Source organism: Cygnus olor, chromosome 5, assembly GCF_009769625.2.
Source record: "Cygnus olor isolate bCygOlo1 chromosome 5, bCygOlo1.pri.v2, whole genome shotgun sequence".
Taxonomy (NCBI): domain Eukaryota; kingdom Metazoa; phylum Chordata; class Aves; order Anseriformes; family Anatidae; genus Cygnus; species Cygnus olor.
The window spans coordinates 40,067,564-40,094,473 of NC_049173.1; the positions used below are offsets into that span (position 1 = coordinate 40,067,564).

The 26,910-nt window shown below is 33.1% G+C and overlaps 1 protein-coding gene across 1 annotated transcript in view; it reads left to right on the plus strand.

Annotated features, from left to right (window-relative positions):
- The window catches only part of FMN1 (formin 1), a 194,501-nt gene that overhangs the window by 136,253 nt on the left and 31,338 nt on the right, over positions 1-26,910 (plus strand). The window contains 1 exon segment of the mRNA XM_040558445.1: positions 12,058-12,150. Coding sequence (XP_040414379.1) covers positions 12,058-12,150 — 93 coding nt within the window.

Sequence of the window (26,910 nt, forward strand, 5' to 3'; positions counted from 1 at the left end):
GAGGTTTTCTTATGTGCCGTTTGGGAACAAACGAATGTGTCTATTAGTGACTTAGTTTTTTTTCTGAGATTTGTACAAGGTGAGTAAAAGCAGGATAAGCATCACCTATTGTGTCTGAAGTGGCAATTTTGATAGAAACTCTTCATAATATCCTAGTTTGTCAGGGCATTCATTCACCTTTTAATGATGGATATTAACATGGGAAAGACTGGGGATTCATGAGAGCGGCACGTCTTAAATGTCTGAACTTTGGGCTTGAAATACCTAGACTCTGTGGAACCAAGAGTTCGGATCTAGATGGAGCACAAACCCTTTCATCCATTTCAGATAAACAGATTGAGTTCCATACGATTTACTATTTTGAAGTCCTTCAGATTAGACTTTAAAGGGACAGTGTCAACTAAAGTTTGGCTCAAAAATTTGAACATGTCTTTTTTGAGAACCTTAGTCCAGCAGGTTTTAACACACGTCCCAGAACAAACTTCGCAGTCATGAGCATTTTTAGGTTAAAAAGCATGATTTAAAAAATGCACATTTAATATATGTTTTTAAGTGGAAAGAAGTGTAAAAGCATTTGATTTTAAATAGTGAGATGGCAATTATAGAATGAAATCTGGTTCTGCTTTAAAGTCATAGAAAAAAAATGTTTTCTGTAAGCTTAGAATTTCACTCCAGGTCTGTATAGTCATTGCATTTCCAGGATTTCCAAGTATTGCATAGAATGGTATAAGCAGGTACACGTATACATTTGACAGGTATTAGCTTTTCAGTTCATCTTTATGTTTATGAAAACAAAGCTTTTGTTTTGCATCAGTATTTTAAGATCATAATATATATTATTCCTTGTCTAGAGCAGCAATTACCACTTTTTCCTTTCTGTATGACCAAGTATTTCCTTTCTGGTCTGGACAGTGCCACTTGATTGGTATTCTTCTGGAAGAAGCATGGAATATTTGAAATATTTAGTCATATGAAGATTTTTAGAAAGCAAACCTCTTCACCAGAGTATAATAGACTTGCATATGTTTTACCATGAACCCTTTATTCATCTACCTCCAAAGCTGAACAACCTTAATTATTCAAAATTAATTGCATTGAAGATTGTTTCCATCTGTCATACTCATTGCTCTTCCATGCAATGCAGTTCGAAAAATTTTAAAATGCTACACCATGCACACTTGAAAACAATATTAGATTCCTTACATCATTTACTGTAATGTTCATTGTAACTTTTTAGTATTCTTGACTATAACAGCAGAAAGAGCGAAGGTATCTACTGAATTGTTAAAAATGGAAACCAAGGTAGTTCCATGCTGAATACTCCATCCTTATTGCTCATAATAAATTAAATTTCCTATGATATTTTGACATTCTGATCTCATTGAAAATCCACATTTATTTTTAAACTTTAGCTTTTTGTGAACTTTAGCTTTTACTTTCTTTCATGGCTGCCAGTACAGATTCTATCTGCCATTTTCACACTAACGTTTTTTCAATGCTGTATATTTTTTAATTTGTTACTAACTTAAGAGAGTATATGAATATATATGTAGATATTTATAAATACGCACATATATGACCAAAAAGAAATAACTTCATCTAAAATAGATACAAGACTTCATGGATCAGCTACCTTTTAATAATCAGTTGGATTTCAGTACTCCAGGAGACATGGTTTGGAGCTGGGGGCCTCTTAACCTAGTTGTTCACAGATCTGTATCTTCCAAAAGTATGTTATCTCCAACTTTCCTGCTTTTAAGTAATGCACCTACATAAAAACTTCAGCTTATGAAAACCACACCTTTTAAAATTGCATAATCCTTTTAGAAAAATTAAAAGGTAAGATAATAAACTATGCATGAAAAATGGAGAAATTACAATGTTACATTGGCCATTTTCATGTTGTTTTTCATACAGAAGCATTACAAACATCTCGTAAAGAAATGTAAGTTGGAAATACCTCTGGAGGTCATCTGATCCAAAACCTTACAGCAGGACTCACTTCACATTTAGATCCAGTTCCATAGGGCCTGTTGAGGCCTAGACTCAGTTCTAAGTCTAAGGATGGAGATTCCAACTCCTCTCTGGGCACCTCTTCCAGTGTTGAGTAAATGTCATGATTTTTTTTTTTCCTTATCCCTTGTCAGAATGCCTACGTTGCAACTTGTGACTCTTTGTCCTTTTCCTTCAGATGTACATGAAGAGTCTGTCTCCGTCTTCTCTATGTTCATTAGATATCTGAACATACCATATCTGAACATACTCTGCTTTTTCTTCAATTACTTAATTTTATTTTCATTCTCAGATGGCGTGACAATATACATGTTTTTTATCCTAATGTCATATAGTACCTGGAGTATCTAAACAAAGAGGCAAGCAAGCACAATATGGCCTTCCTTAGCCAAGTAATTTCTAAATTCTACGCAAGATGTTGCACAGGATCCTCAGTACAAAATTCACTTCTTAGTTGCACTGATCATGTTCCATATCAGAACTCATAGCTTTGTCCTTACTTTCCTCTATTAAGTTTCACTGTTCTGGTTCCTATAGCATCCCTTTCTTACTGTTTACTTCTTCAGACAGAGAAGGAAGAACCAGAAAGGGATTGCTCTGCTTTTTTCTTCCAGATATGGTGGTGATGAAGAAATCTTCATTAATGTATTTAAAGTGCTCAGTAGTCAGTATTTAGCACATCTTCTTTGAAAGATTGTTTTAGAAGTTCACTTTTTCAGAAGATGGTCAAATTAAAATCAGTCTTCAACAAAATAATCACACACATTCTGTAGACTAGTCCCATTCTGTGTTTCAGGTTGCTATCCCTCTTTGCTGTGGCAATAAATAAGCCCTTAAAGAAGTTTACAATTTTTTTTAGTGTGAGAATTAGTTCCTTTTTCAACTTTTCTTGTATTTCATCTAATAGCTGAATAATAATACATAATTTCAAAACATACTTGTCTTTTGACTAGAGACCAGTTCTCTGTCTCCATAGCCTCTGTGGCCTTATTGCAGAGAAACATCCATTTCACTGGATATGATTAGCATAGGGTTGCCATACCAATAACAACATCATAGCTAATTAACCCTGTCTCTTAGCAGGGCTTAGACAAGAGATAATATTACACTGTTGCATCTGCATTATCCTCATTCAGTACCTTCCTCAGGAAGCTCTGTATGACATTGTACTGTAAAGTGGAAATGTGTTACAAAATTAAGACAGTAATGGAACAGAATTTAGAAATGAGAAATAGGTGGAAATTGAAACGTCACTTGCATCCACTGTTGCTATACAGAGAGCAAAGAAGGAAGCTGCAAAAATAAAAAATAATTAGTCCATGCTCATTTAAGACTAAAGCACTCTGATTTTCCTGATTGAAAATCCTGAAAACTTTTGTTCTTATCAAGAATTATGGTGGAATATATTTACCAATAGGAAAAAATAAAAGTTTAATCGATATTATTTACAAGGAGTTGAAATAAAATATACGTGTGTATTACCATTGGAATCCTCAAAATAAGTTGCAAGTTTTTGCATTATGTCTATTAATGAATAATAAACCAATTTTGATCTAGAAAGTAATCGATGTTTTCAGTTAATGAATTGAGAATTTTTCAGCTTTTGTTGGACTTCTATATAAGCAGAAATTGAGAAATTAATTGAATGGAGAAATTAATTAATTGAATGTGTTACTGTTTGTTCAGATGGAATTATACAATTAGTTCGTACATAATACTATAGGCCTGAGAAAAAAAACATTTTATAGAATAGAGTTTTAGTATAACCATAATAAAATAATTATCAATAGGACAGTGATTACAAAGTTGAGAGATTTTGTGTATTGTTTGATTAGTTTTATTGACAAAGGTTACTGAATCACATCATGAAAATTACAATATCAGCTTGAATGTTAACTTTCTAAATAGTTTGTTGAACCAGCAGATATTTTGCAGTAAAAGGTGATTGTTTATTTGTTACAGGTCAACATTCAATAAAGTATCAAAGGCCCTTTTCAAAAATATGTTCAGCAGATTGAAGCCTTAGTCTAATTAAATGGAATGTTTTAAGTCACTCTAACAGTGTGATTTAGACATCTCAGTCACACACATTTTCTGGAAAAATTTTCCCAGAGTCAGCAGAGAAGTTGAATGATATTTTCCAGGAACCAGTAACTTTACAGTTTTTCTTAATTATAATTTCTAATTTTAAAATTAAACTTAAAATTTTGAAACCATAGGCAAATAGGAATTTGAACTGGGTGGTGGAGCATAAGGAACCAAATAGGTGCCTGTGATGTGCAATGCTCTTTAGATGTCAACATAAATGGAGCATGTTGTTATGTACCTGATGAGTATCACTATATTTTTGCACTGTCCAAGATTTACATGATATATTCAGAGGCAGTACAAAATGATGTAGGGAAAAGAGAAAAGGACAACTTTATGCAGGGACAATTATTTTGTTTTCAATTATTAGTTGGTAAAATGAGTCTTTTCTTGTTAGATTTTTCCGACCTCTTTTTGAATAGTCTCATGCCTCAGCAAGCTGAGATACATTTCAGTTTGTTTTGATTTGGCAAAGATACAACACAGGCATTAAAAAACACATTTTGTATATGTGCACTGGATTCTATTGTACAATAAAACTAACATTTTGACAGTGTTCCACTGGTAATGTTCATATGCGAATAGATTAACTAGAAATCTTACTAAGTGGAGCATTTCTTAAAATTCCATTAGATTTTCTAGTTTATGATAATCATAGAATAGTATGTGAGGGTTTTAATAAGATTCGGAAGTATGGTAGAGGGGCAAAGAAATTATGTTTTAGAAGATTTTATTGCATAAAAGCAGATGTCTGCACATGTGCATAAAGGCTAGGGAGAAAGCTTTCTATCTGTTAATCAATGGCATGCTGTTAATTTTTTCTTTTTTCTTTTTTTCCCCTTGTCTAAAGAGTCCTAGGAAATTTCTTATTTAAAATTATTCTGCAAATGTTAAGATTCTCAAACAAATTTTGGAAATACCAAGGTTAAGATTTTCTATGCACCTTTCTTTTCTGTGTGCTGTTTTATATACGTGTGTGTGTTACTGTGTACTGTTGCATAACAGTGTAGTATACATCTGGAAGCAGGTAGTATACATCTGGGAGTAGGAATGTTGTCCCTATCAATGTATGATGGATAATGAATGATGCAGTCTGGAGAGCTGGAAGGAGCAGTGACTTCATATTAATGGATCTCATCAGCTTTTCCTGTCTCAGAGAGTATGCAGTAAAAGAGAGGGCAGATCTCTGCTAGATTTGAGGCAGTGGGTATGCATCTGCTACCAGTGATCAAAAATTGAAAGCACATTAATTCAGACAGTGGGATAGAAATTAGTAATAGTTATGGTAATTAACACCTAAAGAAGTATGAATTTACATAGTGATTTTAAAATCAACCAAGCAGCATACTCTAACTAAGCCATACGCTTGATAGAAGAATTAATTAGGTGGAACTTTATGATCTGTTTTGCACAGAAAATCAGATATCCAGCAGTACAGAGAGAAAGAGGAGATCACTTCTGGTTCTGCAGTTTCAGCTTATGAACATACTGTTTCAGTCATTGCCTGGCAATTCTCTTCTATCTGTCCAACACTCCAAGTAGTAATGTGTTTGTGTGTTTGGAAGGTCCTTTTTTCTCTCGCTGGAAAAAGTTTAGCTCATCTGATTAAAAATCTTATTGCTTCTTAAAAATCTCATCTTGCTCTAAATTAGCCAGACAAGATGCTTCCATTTCAGATATTCACTTTCTGTACTGTGCAGGCAGAAGTGAAATGTTCCGATTTCTCAGCGGGTTCTGCTCGCGCACATTTCTACACTCCTGACAAATCTTAATGATGTGCGGAGGTCTGTATGTTTGGATCTTGACATTAAACCAAAACTTTCTACTAATAGTGTGTGCTGGAATCACTTAAAGAATCTTACAGAGACTTGACTGGAAAATTATGGGGGTTTAGTCATTATATTCATTTGTGTGTGCTGTTCCGTCCGATGCAGTATGCTTTTCTGCTGAAGGGTGCGCTAAATGTAAACTACCATTTCAGAGAGAATACATTAACCAGAGTCTTAGACGTGTTGCTATGGTGTGAAAAATATTTAGTTTTACTAGCAATCTTTGTTCATTTTGTTAAATGTATTTTTAGGAAACAATCTTAACAGGACGGATTTAAAATGATATATATAAAATGTTGATGTGCTTTGTCAAAACAAGGAGAAAAAAAATGAAATAAAATTTCCTTTAGGTTAGTTGCAATTAATATAGGTCTGACATTTTCCCTGCATATCTTCATATACTGTAAAAGTTCAAAATATTTTAATCTTAAAAGAAAAAAAACAAAAATCTCACAAATCTTAAATCTGAAAAACCAAAGCCAGAATACCTGATAAAACTTGTGAGAACTGTCAAGATTTACAAATCTAGTGTTCTATTAAATGTCCAGTAGAACAGGTGAACTTTACAGGCTGTTTTCCAAGATGCTAATTCAATTATTTCACTTTCCCCACCTTAGGATTTATCACTTAAAACTTCTGCTGTCTCATTTAGACATGAGAGCTATTGCCTTAAGCACCTAAATAGATACTGGGTTTTGTGCATCACAAAGGGAAAGTGTATTTCAAACAGAAAAGGATCAGACTGTTTAAAGTTTTACATACTGGCTTTATCCTGTGAAATAGCTTTTTAAGAAAACAGTTATTAATGAGTGAAGAAAACAACTGTGCATATAAACATTCTTGTTCTAAGTTCACTGAAAATAACTTTGCACAGAACTGTAACTATGGTGCATTTAGTTTTGTGTGCTAATACTTCTTTTGCATCACATTGTTGATCTTTATTTCAGACAATAAAAACCAAGCTTGAGAATACAGAGTACCACCATGATTTGTTCCTCTTCTGCTTTTGTCTCTGCTACCTTTTTCTCAGGAAACTTCACCCCCTCTTCATGGCATTTCTCTCTCTGTTTGGTTCAAGGGCTTCTGTATTAGTCGGCCTGGCTCTGGCTAGGGTGTTAGTGCTTGAACCTTTTGTGTGTTGCCATCGGTGATGTCAAATGACTGATTATCAATATAAGTCCAAAGCTGCAAGTAAAATGCTGTCTCTGAAATTATTCTGGAAAATAACTGAAAAGCAGTATAACTACTTGCACTCAGAAGGAATCATGATACATCTCTTTCTGTCTCCACACTTGTTTAAAATTCTATATGAAATTAAACATTAACTTGCAGGACTATAAATAAGGACAAGAGTTGCAAATGGCATAGGTATAATGGACTATAATTAGGCTAATGCTCGTATGTGCATACCTGCAGTAAATATGTATCTAAAGTCACATTTAATAGCAGAAGAATATAATCAAATGCTGCAACAGCATTCAGAGGGTAAACATGCATCTCCTGTAATGTTCTATTTAGCTTGGAAAGTTGTCTGCAAGTAAGGAAATGTAATAAAGCTGCACCATGTAAGATAAATAATGAGGAAAATGAATTAATTTATATTTACAAACCTCCTGCTGAAGTTTGGGTATATAGGCCCAAGGAATGTGATTCCTGCACTTTAAAATTTCATACAGAAATTTGGGTTTCTTCAGTAAAACATTGAATTCATTTGAGGTATGGTTTCAAATCTCCTTTGGAACAGGAAAGGAAAGGGTTCTAAAAATGAATTATCAAATAGTAACCTTTCTGTCAAAGATAAGCTGCATTATAACAAGAAAATGAAATAGCAAGGTTGGCAGTATAAGCTGCCAGGCTGTGAACAGACAACAGGAGTGGGGGTTGTTAGCAACTTTCACAATAGCATAACTCATGGGGGTAGTGTCAGTGACAGGTTTATAGGAATTCATGGTGTTGATACATGGTTGCACTGTCAGGATGATTCCTGTAAATGCTACTGGTGGGTTCTGGTGAGTAAATAGTTAGTAATTTACTGTTATCAACATTAAACTATTTCTGGTTTTGCGTTTACTTTAAAAATGATGCTTAAAAAATTCCAAATCCAGTCTGATTGACACTGAAATGCTCTTTACATGAAAGTTTGTTTATGGGCAGTGATTCTTTTGACAGATTTACAAGTGTCTGTGGAGTTTTAAAAGACTATTGCCCAATAGGCATTAAGTGAGAGACATTCTATTTTGTAAATATTTTCACTTATATTGGGGATTTTTAAAGAACTTTTTGAGCCAAATACTGCATTAAATCTGAAGACAGTGGCAAACTGATAATCAGCAGTTTCCAGCTTTGTTCTAATGTTTTGCTAATGGTTTCCATTTCTATGGCCAAGATTTGCAGTGGGTGAAGCATGATGTACGTCCAAAAATTTGTAAGGGCTTTCAAATATTGTTACACACTCATATTTTCTTTTTTTGCAATAGCTCATTTAGAAATAAACAATTTTCAAAGTAGTATTTTACATTTAATTTGACTAACATATAATGCATACCAAGAAAATGACCCAAAGGTTTAGTACAGTAATGGAGAATTTGCATCTGCTTGAGCTCATTAATGCTGAAGCAGGTTGTTTAGTTCCTCAAATGATTAATTTGGAATAAGGTGGTGAGAGAGGAAGTGTACATTTGGTATGATACGTTAGCTATCAGATTCCTCAGAATTTCTTCAGATTCCTCAAAATTTCAGATTTCTTTTTCTCAGAAAGAAAATTTTTAGAATGTATGTCAAAGAAGGAATGTTTATTAGGATCCTTACTTCAGAATCATTCTAATAAAAAACCTTGCTAAAATAATTTTCCTTTTAAATCAGAGCAAGGAATGGAGCAGAACTTTTCAGTTTTAATTTCTTTATATAATGCTTTGCTTGAGTTGGTAGATTTTTTTTTTTTTTAATATTAGTATATTTCAAGTAAACTTGTGAATAAACATTAAGAGGGTATTATTGAGCTTAATAACATGAAGTTCAGTAAATGGTAGGTACCAGAAACCTTCATGTTATGTTGTGTGGAACTGAGGCATGTCATAGAGTTGTATGGTAGCCTTTCACATACTGCAAATCGGGGTTGATCAGCTGACTTTAATATATAGAATATAACTGCCATTTTATTCAAAATCCTTGATTTAACCCGATCATGAAAATCATCTTCCTTTTCTGAGTGTCTTTACTTGTATCTGATTTGTAATTCCTTTGAACACACTTTTACTATTCTTTTCCATATCTTATCTATCCCTGGGCAAGTTTAATGAAGTTCCAAGGTTCAACAGCCTGGAAGATACATCTCGTTGGTAGTCCTAGACATCACTTTATTATAAATTTTGGAGAAAGAATCATTATTCTGCATTGGACACTTAATTATTGAAGGGGATACTGAAATAGAATGGAGACATTTGAGCAGGAATACATCATTTTTAAGACTGCAGTTCAAGCTGAAGTTAATATTGCCTTCAGCCACTTACTCCATATCTATGCTCTGTCTTATTTTTAGCTTTAGCAAGTAAATAAATTAAAGTTTTATTCAAGTACTTCAGTGCAGTTGAGTTTAAACAGACCTAGTCAACCTTCAGTTGCCCAGAAAAATATTTTTATTTTCCTTTATAGAACAGAACTATATATATGTCTTTCAGTGAAGTGTAACCTAAACTAAAGTCAACTAAAGGAGGACTAAGCAGTACAGGGAAAAGACATTGCTCCTGTGATTTTCACCTCATCACCATTGTCCTTGATTGCCTTAGCTCAAATCTAAAACTTTCTTAAGGCCCTTCAGTCTATTTTTAGTTATCTAAAGAACTTTGGGAATTAGACGAGTAGATTTTTGTTCCAGATAGGTAGTTTTTGTCTAAGTAAATATCTTCATCAGAGACTCATTTAAGGTGTTTTTTTTTGTTGTTGTTTATTTATTTATGTATTTATTTTTTAAGGCTTTTCCAATAATGTAATTTCTTAGAGTCTTACAGCATTTACTTGACTTCTTTTGTCTCTTTCAGTTTCATTGACTTAAGATGACTTAAGCAATGCTAACTGGCATTTCATCTCATTTTGTCTGATCTCAAAGTTAGAGTTTTAATCAGTGCCCAGGACTGACTTGTTCTATGTTATGTGTCCCATTTGATCTTCTCTGATGTGCCTTTCCTTTTACTCATTCTCTCTCCTCACTCCAAATGTTGATCCTCTTGTTAAGGATGTGAAGATTCTACTAAAGAATTCACCACCCAAATCAGCTTCTCTGTACACTGGCACTTCTACTTTTCAGTATTTTTCTTTAGCTTTTTTCATCTGAGTATGGTTAATGTTAGTTGTCTTTATTCAAAAAAATATTTTTTATTGAAGGGGTTTTACATGTGCTTTCTTTCTAATTTAGAAACAATTGGTCCTAGTCTTGGTCACTTAATTATTTCCATGGGACATATCCAATTAACTGTTCTAATAATCTTGGGTTGTTAATGCTTGTAGGAAGAATCAAGGAGGCTAGAATAATCAAGACAATACATTAGTAGCTCTAAGTTTGCAAAAACACCTTTCTAGAGTATGTTAGGGTATGTTTTGATGCTACTGTAGTTACAAGCTTATTATTATATATATATATATTCATCACTGTTTCTCTGTAGATTTTTACAAATTTATTTGTATAAGGTTATTCTAAAATAATGACTGGCTTGCAGTCATTAATACAATCATCAACCTTAGGTGATTATATTAGTCATGTGCATTCTATAGTCACTATATCAAATGCAACAATATAATGTGTATTAATACTTTAACCCTTTTGTCATTTTATATTGCTTTAGAATAATTTCTTAATATTACCTTATATACTTCTTGTGGATTTTTTTTAAGCATGACAAAAATTAGTCACAGACCTGTAGCTGCTGCTTTGTGTAAAATTTCGGCTGGAAATTGAAGTAGCATCTCAGTTATTTTGCTAGATTTTTTTTTCTATAGAATTCCAATGTCCCTATCTTATTCTGAAGTTTTACAGTTTGCTTGAGTAGATATAGAAAACTCCTCCTAATTCTACAAACTGTAAGTCTTGGTGGCCCAAAAGTACCATAGGCAATAACAGTAAGCAACACAATTTAAGTTGTGCTATAAAATGTATGCATGTGTTTTCAACCTTCCATTACATGTTAATTTAAAATTCTCAGTTTCTGTTTCCACAGTTTTCTATTAATTTTTGCTGGAATAAGTTGAGTTATATAGTGGTGGCAGCAATATGGTGTGAAAATGTTTTATGCAGCCAAACTTTAACTATCAGGTTTAACTCCAAAATAAATTTCTATCTAAATTTAGCTGCATAGGAATTAAGAGTTGTGGAAAAAAAATCATATAGTATTTAATAAAGTCAGTTACTAAATGGAAGGTAATTGCGTTTTGATTTCCAAAAGTCTAATTTCATCTTTAATGTGGAACGCTAGAACCTTCAAAGTTTAACAGAAGTTCTAGGTAATGTTAAAATTAATTGGCAAATAACCTGGAGTTTTTAGAAATTGACATGGCATCAGGTCTTAAAGTAACAGACTAAATAGTAAACAAATGATAAGTTATGTAAGTTAACTTTCTTCTTATAGACTTCTACTATTTCATGTCATGGCCTATAATTTGAATACTTAAGTAAAGCTAAATTCCTGCATCTGTGTTAGAAAAATGCTTGAGTACACATGCCTGGTATTGATGGATTAAAATCAGTCCAGATAGAAGGCATGTTCCACTCACCACAGAACAAAGCTTTGGGCTTTAAATATTGTCTAGAATTTGTGTGTGTGGCAAGCTGTGATAGCAGCAAGTCTCAGCTCAGAGCTGGAGTATTAAGACAAACAAGTCATTACTAAAGACAAATTCCACTCTTTAAACACATACAGAGTTTTCTACTTGGTATACTAGACTATTGACACTTCAGTATTTTTTATTATAATGTAATTGCTTTTATATTATAATATTATAATATAATATTATAATGTAAATTGACTATTTTAATTCACTCTAAAGTATGCGTAGGTGACTAATTTGGATGTAGGCTTCTACAGCGTTGACATCTACTTCTTTCTAACATCTAACGTCTTTCAAATTCTTTTTATAGCCTCTGAAAAGCAGATGAAGTTAGTTTGCAGAGAGTCTTCAGAAGAGCATCTCCAGCCCTTCAAGGAGAAATTAGAAGAATTCTTCCAAAAAGGTAAGCACATTTGAAGAAAAATATTGATAAATAGCATAGTGTTTTACAAGGTGTTCTATACATAATGTATGGTGCATTAAATACCTGTTCCCTCTGAAATTTCATACTATCTGCTATGGATTATGTTCCTAATACACTAAATATATGTGTTAAAAGTAATGGATATGCGGATCTTGGAATTCACTTGTCAAAGATGATTGTTTTCTTTTATCTCACATATTTCTTACTGATTATTTTGTGCTTTTGTTCTTTATCATTATTGTAGGTAAAATGAAAACGATATTTATCACAGACCAAATTTTTCAGATAGAATATAAATCTTAAAGTCTATAAAAGACTAGAATGAAAAGTACCCTTCTAGAGAAGGTACATGTACATACATGAAGTAATGCTGTTTTGTATCAATGGTGTGGGCCTATTAGCTGACTAATTCAGATTTAAGATTTTTGCCTTGCGTGAGACAGAAACAGACATAAGAAAGTAACCTGTGAGGGTAGAGTCTAGAGATAAAAGAGATGAGGTCTGAGGGTGCAATTTGATGATCAGTACAAGACACGTAAATGCATGTTGCTGATGTTGAAAATAGCAGTCTTGCTCTCTTCTGTTTTCCTACACTATATATTTCCAACAGTGCTGCATGTGCCAGCACTGGGGTCTCTGGAGCTGTGGAACAGGTAAGGGAACAGATTTTTCTTCCCCAGGTTGTAGGGAGTACGTACAGTCTGTTAGAATAAACAAAGTATCTCAGTATTTCTGATGACTATATTAAGAATTCTTAAGAATTAAATATTACCAAGGTGCTATTATTTCTCCCAGAAATTGTGAACAATTTAACAATTTGCTGTTTGAGAAGTCAAGTGAACTATCTGAATCTACTATTCCAGGCAGAATGTGTACTTACTATTAGTTACATTCAAATTGTTGTAATACTTTATGAATTAGCTTAATCCATTTTATAAAGATCCTTGTAGTGCTTTTTTAATAACTTTATTTCACAAGGTTGTCTTATATTATTTGCGAAGTGAAAACAGGATGCTTTAAAAGTAATAGTCCTTGTTAAGTTGTACTGTTGAATAAACTATTCTTCTTCTTCACCCTTCTCCATGCCAATGGAGCTTAATAGATATATTTATTTTATTTTAAATTTATTGGACACTATTAAAGCTGCACATTTCTTGCCACAGAACTTGTAAAACAAAACAAAAAACATGAAGAGGAAATCTTTGTGTCACAGCAGGACAGTTATCTTTCCCAATTATTTAACTGGAAATTTTTACTGTCAGCTTAACTATAATGCCAAGATTGAGATAATACTTTGTACATTTCTGCAGTATCTTTATGATCTCCAGTATGCTGTTTGTCACAGTGTTGTAGCTAAAAAATTGGTGTGTTATCAACACTGTTTGGGTCACAGATCCAAAGCACCATGTGAGCTGCTAAAAAGAAAATCCCAGCCAAAACCAAGGAATAGCAAATGCATGTCACCACATTTCTAAACAATAAAGGTAACACAGTACCTGGTTTCTCCTGCAAAGCTGACCTATACTGCTTTATGATGAGTGGGACTTGATAAAATTACTGAGCTGATCTTGGGAAAAGATTAGTTCTGTTTTTGAAGAAATTATGAAATAATAATTGTAAAACAAAAAATCATGTTCCTCACAAGATTTACTATCTTTGTACAGATACATACAGAATTAGAATTTATCCTTATCAGTGTCACAGAAAATGTTAACCTTATGTCTGTGAATAATATATATGTTTAAGAGAGGATACATTCCTGCATGATGTCCCGGGACACTGAGGTCTATTAAATTTATTGGACTATTAATAATATCGGACTAGTAAACTATTAAATTTATCAGACACTTTTTAGTGTTTTCGTGTTTGTATTCTGGGAAGAGCAAAACCACATTCATTAAGTGTCCACTTTTTATTTTCTCTTGTTTACCTTTTACTTTATAATATTGTTTTATGCTATATTTTAATTTTGTCTAAAATAATTTCTCATCTTCTGACAGTTGTTTTATCTACCTTTTTCTGAGATGAGTTGTCAGTAGACACTCATAATATTTAACGTGGTAAATTAGGCTGTGCTGTTGCATGTTGCCATCACACACTCATCCATTTTTAAAAACAATGTATTTTGCCTATCACAATGCTCTGAATATCACACATTTATTGAACTGCCTGTGTTGGCATCTAGGACTTCACTTTATTACTTTCAACTAAATGAGAACTTAATCAGAGTGAAATAAGAAGTCGAGTTATTCAGTGACACTTGTCATTTTTTAGCTTTCTTTGGGTTCTTCATTTTTTCATTAAAATCTGTGTGCTGTGGAAAGGAGTTTACTGGAATTCAAGGAACTTTTTTATAGTAAAAGGAATACAACCTTTACTTCTGATGTATTGCTGTGAAGTTTTTGATTGTACTTAGTTTCTACAAGAAATTGTTCCACAGGTTGAGCTAGCAACTGAGAAAACAAAGCATAAGTGATTTGATCAAGGCTACACAGAAAAATAACTCAGAACATGAGTATCTCAATGTCCTGGTCACTGCTGTATTAATGTGGCTGCTTGTTTTGCTTTCTAACTACATTGACATGTGGTTTGCTGTAGCAGGTAATTATTCTGAACTAAAGGGATTTGAATTTTGATCTTTTAGATAACTTGCTATCAGTTTTTTATGATTTACTGCTTCTTCCTCAACAGTCAGTGGACCAAAAGTTAATTTTGTAGTTTTATTTTTAAAATTGGCCTTGGTATTTTAAACAAAAATAAAACCAAAAACACTGACTTCACGTATTATACTAGCAATTTTCTGCTTCTTTCTTTGCTCATCTTTTAACATTGGATGGCTTTTTCCTCTGTCCTAGGCATGTATATTTCATAGGTCTATGCCTCTGTCATAGGCATAGGTAAATCTGCTGTTTCAGTTGTTTCATTGCCTCTTTCTTTCACTGGGCCTCTGTGGATTTTTCTCTTCCTTTCTTTTCGTGTCTGTAAGCATTATGTCAATAAGTCAAACCATTAGAATCAACTATGTTTGTCAATACATTTGATTGGCTGTAAATGTTCAGCCATGAGCACTTTCAGATCTACTGTGAGTACACATCAGTAAAAGCAACAAAATCTGCTGTATATGAGCAGCCACTCTAGTACCTATACTTCTCATACAAGCTTTTTTATAGTAAATAATAATTTCTGGTAGGCTAAACGAGGCTCTATTAGACCTTAATTTCAGTCACTTTTACCTGAATGAGTTTTAGCTTGACATTAAGATAGAGTCGGAACTTGGAAATATCCTCTGTGCAGCTCTTCTACTCTGTGCCTGAGATTTTTTGACAATTCCTATTTGCTCATTTCATACAAGTTGTGATCAGTAGTGAAAATCAGTGTGTTCATGCATGTCTGGCCTCTTTTCTGAGAACTGATGAGCAGTTTCAATTGCTACACATGCAGACACATAGATAATCATTATTATTACGTTTGATATTATAAATAAATAACGGGGCCTACAACTTTAAAGAGCAGCTCAAATGTAGTTGTTTTGAAGTTCCATATCAGTTTTTCTGTCAAATTTTAAGATTCCAGACTGCATTGAAGGGGCATTAGTCTGTCAAGGCAGGTAAGAAATGGCAACACCAGGAACCATTGTTCATTCTAACATTTTTACAAGTTGTAGGGATTCATTTTGATTTATTTTTTTTTTTGCATGCACTTAATTTAAAAGAAAATCCTGTATTCAAATTTTCAAATTCAAAACAAATATTTTTAGTATGTGTCTGTACACCAGTCTATATGCTCTTTCAGCTTCTGTGATTCACTGGGATGGTATAGGGCTTTTCCTAGGAAAGAAACTATATAAGATAGCACAAGCATACACTTATAAAAATAGACAAATGTCAACAAAGAGACAAAAAAAAATCAATCTCAAAAGTGTCAGAGTTCAACAGTAAGCATGGAGAATCACACTGTTCTGTCTGTCTATGTTTTCCATTGATGTCTTTGTTATACTTGCCCTCAGTTTGTACTCATTTTCATTAGAATTTGCAGGTACAAAGTCCTGAGAGCTCCAGACACTGTTTGTCCTTCAGTCACCTACTTGTATTGAATCTTTATAATTGGTGGGTGGTACTTGGTGTGGTATTAGAAGGGAAATCCTATAAAACTGTACACTGGAGATATGTAAAAATAACACAGACAACCATCTTGATTTATGCTGTTGAAATAGGTATTAGACAAATTTCAAGAAGTTCAGAGGTCGAGTTCAGATAAGTGTCTGGAAACTCAGCTGCTTCTCCGAAATTAGGAGTTAACTGATAATACTGAGCATCCGTTAAGCATCTGCTTTCAGTTTTGTTTGTTTAAAAAAGAGTTGAGGCTGGTTTAAGCAAATGTATGAAAAATTTGTCCGTTATCTTACTGCCAGCTCACAGCAAGTATCCAAAGCTCAGATGCTTTTCTGAAACTTCTGGCTTGAAAATAGGGCTGGAACACATAGATACTCAGGTTTTTCTCAGATGCACAATTTCCCGTCATTTCTTCTCAAAGCTAAATGGGAAATACTGTAGGGGAAAAAAAAAAAGCAACAGATTGATTTGCTTTAACAGAGCTGTTTAAATTTCCTAATTACAATTAATACTAATTAAATATAATACTTGCTGTGTTGTAATAAAAAAACACAGTGTTATGGAGACTGACATTCTAAAATGCTAGAGGGGATAAACTGTACTTCTGCTGATGATGTCAGTGCTGTTTTGTGTAACTGGATGTAACATAGCCTATTGCCTTCAACAGAGAATTAGGTGCCAGAACCTTTAGGTTCTATTCCCAGTTTAGCTACTTGACATGTTATGCTAGAAGAGTTGGTTAATCTCTTTTTCAGAGAGCCTCACTTTTCCGGTACACAGAGTGTAAAATAATGATTCTTGCTCTTTTTTGTAATGAAGGATAATCTTTGTCAAGTGTTGTGTGATTCTCACAAGAAAGACATCATGTTTAAACTGTGTTAATACTTCATTAGCTGTATTTGATATTCCCATGCTATTTTAAAAGCGCTTAAATTACTCTAAAAGTGGAAATAATCATTAACATATTTTTATCCGTACAATTAAATCTATTAGTTTTCCTACAGTATAGAGACCTAAGAATTACAATAAATTACTATACACTTACTGTATTTCCAGTGGAATTACTGCATGCTGTTTTCAGAAATACATTTGCAGTATTTTCTATTTAAATTGCCATGATTTGCAAAAATAATATTGAAATCTTGATATTAGTAGTTGGTTTGGAATGCACATTAATTTATGAAATTTGTACTCTTAATTGATTAGAAAAAAAAACTCTTCTTTGGATACCAAATTGTGACCAAAAATAATCAAAATCATTAGCTGTATGTGAGAAAGATGCAAAATAACTCTGTTTTGAAAAGGAGAAAAGAAAAGGTTTTGTTACTACAGCTATGAAACTCACTAGAAAGGGTGCTGGCCATCAGCCATTGTTTTTACTTTTTCATGACACTTTTTATTCTCTTCCTGCATTCTCTCAAGTATAATGTGAGCCAGAAAATAGACGACATGCAGGAGTGGGTGACTAGCTTTAACAAAATCTATTTTTCATTTTACCCTTTGACTATCTCATATTTTTTGTCTGTTGTCATAAATATGGAAATGCATAACACATTCATCCAGGATCTTGCAAAATCTGGTCAAATTCCCCTTCATTGGTTCCAGGTCAGAAAGCATGTAAGAACTCTAATCTGGGCTGCATATCCTCCCTTGTATTCTGGAATGTGCAAATCAAAAAGTCTGTAGTCTTAGTAGCAGTTAGCATAGGAAGTGCATAGCTGCCTCTTTTCATTTCTCCAAGAATAAAGCATCTTGCTGATGGAGACTGTGCTATTACAGGAATTCATTTAGTTTACAACAGAGTCTGGGAAGCAAGTAGTCTGATGTCAAGACAGAATAGTTTCTGAAAATCATTAATAGTGGGAAGGAACACTATTTAGGAAAGGCACAAGATATGCTGAAGTGCCCAAGGTAACAAACAAGATGGAGAAGGAGGGATTTGTCAAATAGAGTAGATCTATTGAGACCAATCCCATGGTAGAACAAGTTGTCCTGTGTTTAGAATTTTAACCTGGCACTTGGAAGTAACGTTGGTTAAGTTCATTGCTTTGCTACAATTGCTGTTCATCTATACTATACTACATAAAAGATGAATACTGTTCAGTCATGGCACTGTACAATAGAAAAATAGAGTCATAGACCAAGTGAGTCACTGCAGTGCTACGTCAGGAGGTAGGTAGTACATTTTTCAGGCAAGGTTAGCAACCACATGGAAAATGTCAGTAAATCTGATTTTTACTGCTAAGTGATTTCTTAATAATATTAGCCAGGCTGCAGTAGCTACCTGGGCATGCATCCAATCTGTTGTGCTTTTTAATGTATTTCTGCTGCAGAACAGGAGCTTTGATCCACATCTCCTGATTTGCCTGTTTGAATGCACCATAGAGGATTGTTGAGGTAATCCAGTGGGAAAGAAAATAAGTTCTATTAAGGCTAGCCCCCTTCATTTGTATGTTAACTGCTTTCCACTTTATATTATTCTTGGGGGAATACACTGAGAAATTAAGAAATGTCATGAAAAAACAGTATTCAAGTGCACTGGCCAGAAACTCTGATCAGAACTCCTCTATTCTTTGACATGAGAATGAGGAGGATAAAGAGGGGTGCTTATCTGTTTCTGTAACAGACCTGGCTGCCAAAACAGGCAGATACCTCCTGACCCTTTCAAATATCTGAAGCAGTATCATGTGAATTGCTTGATCTAGGTCACTGCAACTACATAAAGAATTGTTACTTCCTTTCTGGTGCATATCTCTTGTGTTTGTGATTTATTCTTTATCTACTAGCAGCCATTGTATTAACCCAAGGTGAGCATCCTTCCTTCCTTAGTTTATAGCCCCTGTACGTATCTTGATTTGTAAGATGATGATAATATAATTTCTTACATTAAGGCAAAAAAAAAAAAAGTCCACTCAAAACTCTATTACTTTTCAATCAAAGCAGCATATAAAATAGGATGTTAACATAAGAATACTCCAAGACAGTATTATTAATACCATTTTCACAATATAGTATTTCATGTTTCTCTTTTACTATTAACAGGGTGTACCTTTATAAATTTTAATACAGTCAAAAATTAGGAAGAAATTTACATTGCCATTTATTTCCTTTAATAATCTGACAGCATTATATTGGTTTTAAACCAGATGTAGAAATTATGTTTTAACTCCTTATTCATAGTAGTTTGGTAGATCTTTCCTGTAATGACTTCCCAAAATGTCCAAAACCCCTGAAAAATATTTAAACTTCTTGCTTCTCTACAACAAAAATATAGCTTTTCTCCCCAAGAGGTAAATCCACAGAAACAAAATTAACATGAAATCTTAGAAAAAAATATTCTAAAACAGTATATGAAACTAAGACACATACTTGTTTTTCACTAGTGTTGTATTCCTCTACCTTAACCAACATACTGGGTTATGACACTTGTGTTTCATTTTCTTTGTAAAGCTCTTGAACCTTTTAATGCTGAATAAGTTAAGCAAAAAAATCAATTCTTAAGAAGCATTGGATTTCAGTCACAATTGCCTTTTAATTTATGGTGTTTAAACAACTGCAGAAGAGCAATAGCACTTACAAGCATCTTATAGTTGCCCTGATTTTCTGTTACCTGCAATTATGAATCTGCTTTTGTCAAACAAATACCATATATTTGTAAAGATAACCAGTTCGACAAGGCATCAGGCTCTCTTGCAGAATCTGTGACTGTCTACTCTGCATATCAAATACTGATTCTTCCTTTTGTGAATAAACTGTACAAATATGAAGACTTTCAGCTTCAAAGCTGTATTTTCTGTTCGACTTATCATAACTCTTTTTCCCCTTCATTTGTTTTCTCTGAGATGTTTTATTATCTCTGCCACACATATGCAGTTCTCACATTAAACAGTGTGGGAGGATATTTACGTCCAGTGTCAAACATGAAAAATATGTCATACTTCCTTGCAGTGATAATGTTTGCTTATAACTTTTCATCCTTCCCAGCAATGACATTACAGACCCTGCAAAGTTTGTGTTTAGATGTGGAACATTGTTTTATATGCCAGCAGCAGAATTACTTTAATCTTTCAAACTGTTTGTGACAGTCGTAACTGTTTTCATCACTCAAAGATCGTTGTATTTAAACAGATGAAAGAGTGATTTACATAAATTGGCATGAGTCTGCAAAGCACAGATCCTTATTGCTGTGGTACTCTGAGGTTTTAGAGTTGGACAATAGCCTTAGTCCGTAAGACACCAAATAAGGTGTCCTGGAATGTGATTGCATCCATATGCCTCTAACAAATGCAATATTGACAGTGAGCTGATTCAAAGAAGAAGAATTTCCTCTGAAATGAACGTTTCCTCCTACACTACCAAAAGAATTACCAGCATCAAAGTCCTGAAAATTGATGTTAATTAAAAATATGACTTCACAGGAAACTTTCGACTGATTATTTTTGAGACAGTTTTACATCACACTGCTACAATCAGTTTCACTATAATCATAACTTACTTTAAAATTGGAGGGCTAAACTCCATTGCAGTGTGTAATATATAATTTAGAAGTGTTTATAATAACAAGTACAGTATCATCCTCTCCTAGAAGACAAGGAAAGAATCTTTCAGAGGAAACAGTTCCTTCCAGATCCTTTTCAGTTTGATTACGTGTTATACTGAATTACTGTGGATGCCACAGTCATTAGCACTTCATGATAGAGGAGGATTTCCTATTAATTACAATTGAGTGGCATGATGAATATTAGTGTTAATACCCTTGATTTAATACAAAAAACTGTGATGTATGTGATTGTTATAAAATGTATACCTAGAATCACTGATTCCTTTACATAATTGTTATCAGCTTGTCTGGAATCTAATATTTTAAATTCTCATCAAACCCCTTATTTTCAATTCAATTAGTGTAGATTTCTTCCAGTACTTGTATCATAGGCATATAGGTAAACCAAATCTCAGGTTATATTTTAGTTTTCCATGGACTCTTCTAGTCCAGCTGCTTTCTTCTTTACTATATTATAATGAATTTTCTGCATGATTTCATATCTTTTCGTGTCATTATTGTCTGCACTGCAGTGTCACTCCATTAGCATGCAGTTTATCTCGATTTGTTCTGCTATTTACATTCTTGTCTTATCCTATTTGTGCTGGTATTGAAAGTCAGTGAACTAATATAACTTAAATGCCTGTGAAAGCTTTCCTTGGTGGGAAATACAGATACTTATAATTATTTTAGATTATATATCCTATGTAAGCAGTTTACTCATAGATGGAAGAAATTACTATGAGGAAAAGAGCAGAGTCAATAAATGGAAAGGATAGGATAGAAGACATTAATGCATTTATTTAAATAATGAACGGCCCAAACACTCTCAAAAGCCAATAATACTCACTGGTAACCTTCACCTTATGTTTGCCCCATATCCTCTTTCATTTCACACCATAATCTTTGGATTAAGCTTGAAAATACCCTTCCCTGCTACTGTAACACAAACTAATTAGGACAATAACATGCTTAATCTGATATGCACTTATGTAGAATTTCTCTGTAGACTTTTGTAGTTTTAGTATGTTGATCATTTTTCTCAATCATGTTTCATACCTTTGCAAACACATCAATATCCTGTTTTAATGCTTTTGCATGATTAATACAAATACTCGTTGCTGAAAATTTCAGCAGGAAATTGCAGCTCTCTGGATTAGAATCTCTTCTGGTGTAAACTGTGTTTTTCTTTGTTAAGCAATGATAACAGGTAACATCTGTAGGCCAGACATGAAATAGACATCAGAACGAGGCTTCTTTCTAAGACAAGAAGACAAATTAATTTGACACCCAAACTTGTTAAGCAGGGTTTAGCAAGACCATTTGTTTTGAGAACAAAATTAACAGTCTCTATGTTCATAAGCAATTCTCAGAAATTTGAAGCTAGTTGAATGACAAAGTACCAGATTACTATTAAACTATCAAAATTGGAGAATGAAGGAGTAAAAACATGTGAATGATACAGTGTTTTAAGATTAACTGAAATAGAAGACAGACTTCTAATAAATGCAAGAAAAGTCTGATTTTAGAAGGTCACTTTTTTGCAACTTCTAGTAATATCTTTGTGCCTAAATACTTCGGGTGCCAGGGCAAAATATTTAAAAAGGTACCACTGCAATTTCACTGCCTTTGTCCTGTGAAGAGCAGTTATAGTGTTGCTTTGTGGACATCTTAGCCAATATGGAGAAATCAGTAGTCTTCTTTTTTTCTTAATATATGAACTGATTGAAACAGCTCTGCTATCATGACATATACATAATTTTGTAAGTCTGTTTTTCCTTGTCCTAATGGAGAAATAAATGACGAGAAATTAAGTTCATTATGACTGGGTTATTACATCAGGATGAGTTTAGATACAAATGATACTGGTTTGTGTTAATTATCATTCCCAGAAATAGTTTTTTGTCTGTTACTAGTTAAGATTGTAGCTGAAGTTTTATTTGACTACCATTTTGATTCAGCTATCAACTATTAACCCCTTCTACTTGTAGAAAATTGCAATTATCTCATTTTTATGATTTCAGTTAAATTTATCATATATTTCTAGTCTTCTCTCTGTCTTTTGCATCAACCTACTATTATTATTGTGTAAAAGCAACTTGTAAGAGACAGAAGGTACCTAATAAACAGTAAGGTAGTAATAAAGGCCCAGAGGTACACCTAAAAGGAAGTCTGCAAAGGGCTGAGCAGCTGCCCTCACATTCCCTGGTCCTGTTATGTAATATTCATTTCCTTTTACATGAGGGTGAACATGAACAATGTAGAAATGTTTACATACACTCTGAGGTAAAAAAAAATAAATATATATATACAGCCAGCATAGAGGTCAACAGAAAATAAACAAGCTTAAAAATAGATCAGGTAGATGTAAAAATAATTCTTGTTATTTTCCCATTTTTAAATTAAGCAAACACAAGAATTTTTCTCTTGTATACTGTTCTCATTTCTCTCATCATGTTAAGTGCTTTCTAGGAGTACATAAAATGGCCCAACTGGTGTGTGTCATGCATACTTTACTTTTCCCTTCATCCTTTCCCCATAAGGAGAATAGTTTGCTTAATTTTTTATTTAGAAGTTTAGATGTTTTTTTTATATGTATATATTCTTATTTAGTATATATTTATTTAGTATATATTCTATATATTATATTATGTTTATCATAAAGAAGGCAAATTCAGCAATATATATGCATTGTACTGGGAAGCAGGTTGTTGTTTCTTGTAAAAACATCAATTTAAAAGAATCCTAACAAAAGAATCTTTAAAATCAGAAGCCTAAAATATGCTATTTACTGCTGTGTTTTATTTGTGGCAAGAAGGAGAAATATTTCAGGTCTAAATTTGCTTCCTTTTTTTTACATTTTGTTTCAAATTACAGGTCTTTAAAACTAATAGCTAGCTGAATTTTCCCACTTAAATCTAAGGTGTAGAATAACCTTGAGTTAAAAGCAAGAATTAAATACATTGGTAGTATGAAATCATTTGATATATCTTCATGATCTTGAAAGGGAAATTACTACTTTTTTGTTTAGAAAATCATTTAGCTTATGTACATACATTCTACACAAATACTTGTGATTATAGTATTTTTAACCATCTATCATAAGTATTTGTGTAGAATGAATGTAGTCCAACAGTTATTTTTTTCTATTGACATGTTCTTTAAGTAGAAGTTAAATTAGATATACATGAATTTTCACAAAACATAGGTGATTTAAACAGAATTTCTTTATTTTGTGTGTGTGATGTTTGGTTAAATCGTACCGATTCATATTTCCCAAGGTAAAGCTTAGGATTTCTTACTAAATATGAACCTTTTTAAACGGGAAGGTTGTTAATTAAAAATTCCAAGTTTTATTGAAATTTCTCTCTCTCTTTTATATATATTTTCTATTACATATACAACTTCTCTTTTTCTTGAACCAGATCTTACTAGATGTTCTCCAAATTCAGTTTTGATTCAAATACGATGAAGACTAAAACACCAAACTTCAAAGACCAAGTTGCATCAGGTTTAGTGATGTTATGTGGATTTATGTGGAGAGGTTTGCTCACTATATAGAGCAGAATATAGAGGTATACCCACTATATAAACCTTTGTATAGAGTTTTACCCACCATACCTAACCTGTAATATATAAGAAATTTTCAAAATGAGGCGTGTTCATTTGGCACATTCCACCTCACTGAAATGCTGCTACAGAAGCTAAAAATATATTAGTAGGTAAAATCTACCTTAATATTTCACTTATTTTTAAATATGAATATCTGATATCAATACCTAGATTACCTATTTGATTTATCCTCAAATGTAGTCGATAATCAATTTGGGCTTGAAGTTCCCTGCCCCCATCCTGTCTATGTGGCTGAATGAAAAAGGGAAGGTGACCATCATACTTCCAAGCAGCACATTTTTAGAAGGTTAGAACGATTAAATTCATTCTCAATAATGTAGTTTTTCTGTTCATGCTTTTTATTGACAGTCTTTGTTGCTTAAAGAGCCTACATTGCTTTTTTTTTTTTTTAAACAAAAACGTAGCAAAGAAACAGATGTGTCCCATATAAAATATGCAATAAATCTTGTCTCACAAATTCTTTTCTCTGAACTTTCTGACAGAAACTGTCGAATATCCACTTTAATTCTAGTATAAAATGTTCACTTTGTGTCATGGCGCCAACCACCATATGCTGGAATAAAGTCAGTAACCAGCAATAAAAAAGGCAACATACACACCTTTGAAACAGTACAAGCAATCAACAGTGAGAAAGGTCTATATAAATCTATGGAGAATTAATCTCAGCTTTGCCACTATCCTGCTGTGCATTTACAATGAGACTTTGCTCCTGACCACCAGAAGTAGCTTACTTTGCAGAAGGAGTGTATCCTAATGAGGGGAAAATGTATGGAAAACAAAGCAGCAGCTTTTAACCCCCCTACCCCCATCCTTTGGATCACCTAGAAGAGCATGTCCTAGTGTGTTCAGACGTGTGGGGCCATTACACATCACGCATTGCTGTACTTTAGCTGATCATGTGAAACCAATCTTTAGTGAGCTCAATCAGCGGAAATTAATTTAGCTTCATAAATCATTGTTATCATTCCACAGGAGGAGGCAATGCTATGGCTTTTCTCTCCTGAAAGCTTTCAGTCCACAAATTTCACAATCTTTTTTGAAATTAGTTTAATTCTCTTTATATAATTACTCATTCTTTACTCAGCAGATTAGCTGTTGGTTCACCATCTAATTAACTTTTTTTTTTATCCCTCTCATGTTTTTGAGAAGACCTGATTCCTGTTGCTTTAAACAATCATTCTACATGTATTTTAAAATATTGTCCTTGTTATAAAAATTTACTGATCCTATAAGTTTTTATTTCTGCTTACAATATGAGATTGTAGTTACAGAAAAGCTGCATATTTAGTTTTCTCAAACACAGAACAGATTGGATTTAACCTTCTTCAGTTTGAAAGGATTAGAACTAATTTTCCAGTTCTGTAAACTGTTTAGATACATTTAGTCATCTCAAAGAGTAATCTGCAAAATCACATTTGGAATTACAGTACAACATAAGAATTTATTAAATAGAAGTTGGAATTAGTATATATTTTCAGAGTTTTAGAAGGCTTTAAAAGCTATTTCTTCTCTAATACCTTCTCTAATAGAATGAGAAATTAATGGTTTAATTGCACCTTAACAGAATACAGTTTCAAATAATGTAATTGGAATAAATTGAAAAATGTAGTGCTAATTCTTGCTTTCTAATTAATAACTGCAGAACATAGGAAAGTAAGGCTAATAATAATTCTAATTTTAATGAAACCGTGAACTTTTTCTATACAAGCTAACTGAAAAAAAAAACAGCTTTAATTTTAAAATCTACTCTCACAGAATACAGTAAAAGTGTTGAGCTAAGAAAAATATATTTTAAGAAATGTAGGGCTTTAGTAAATGCACATAAAGTGTTTTATTTTCGTAGTTGGTTATGACATTCTGGTAAAATGACCTTCAACATTTTTTCTGAGAAATTTATAGACAGCATGATCACTTTTAAAAGAAAACATAATTTCCTAGTTTTTTATTACCTATGATAATAAACACTTCCTTGAATGTGTTGCTTGAGTGTGTTCTGCTGGTGCTGTGTGCCTCTGTACGTATACCAACATCTACAGTTTGTGAAGCTTTGGTAACATCAAAAATACTGAACATTTTATAATGTTTAACAATTTCTGTGCACTTAATATTAATTAATTAGTCCTTGCCAGTACCTAAGGTACAGGTTGGTAAATAATATTTCTGATTGCTCATAGGGAACCTTGTTTGTTAAGCAACTTTCCAAGACTGCACAGAGACTCTTTGTATGATAGAAACAGTTGTACATTTTCATCATTGGATGTGGGTTTCTTAGTTAAAAATAATTTTTGTACCACTGCAAAGGAAAATAAACTTGTAAGGACTGGTTCAAGGAAGCATGATTAAGACCTCATGGCAGCAAGTGTTCTGAAGATTGTTTTGAAAGGGTTTAAGATGTCTATACCAGTATTTAAACCGTCCAAAAAATATGCATAGCCAAATCCTATGTTAAAAATG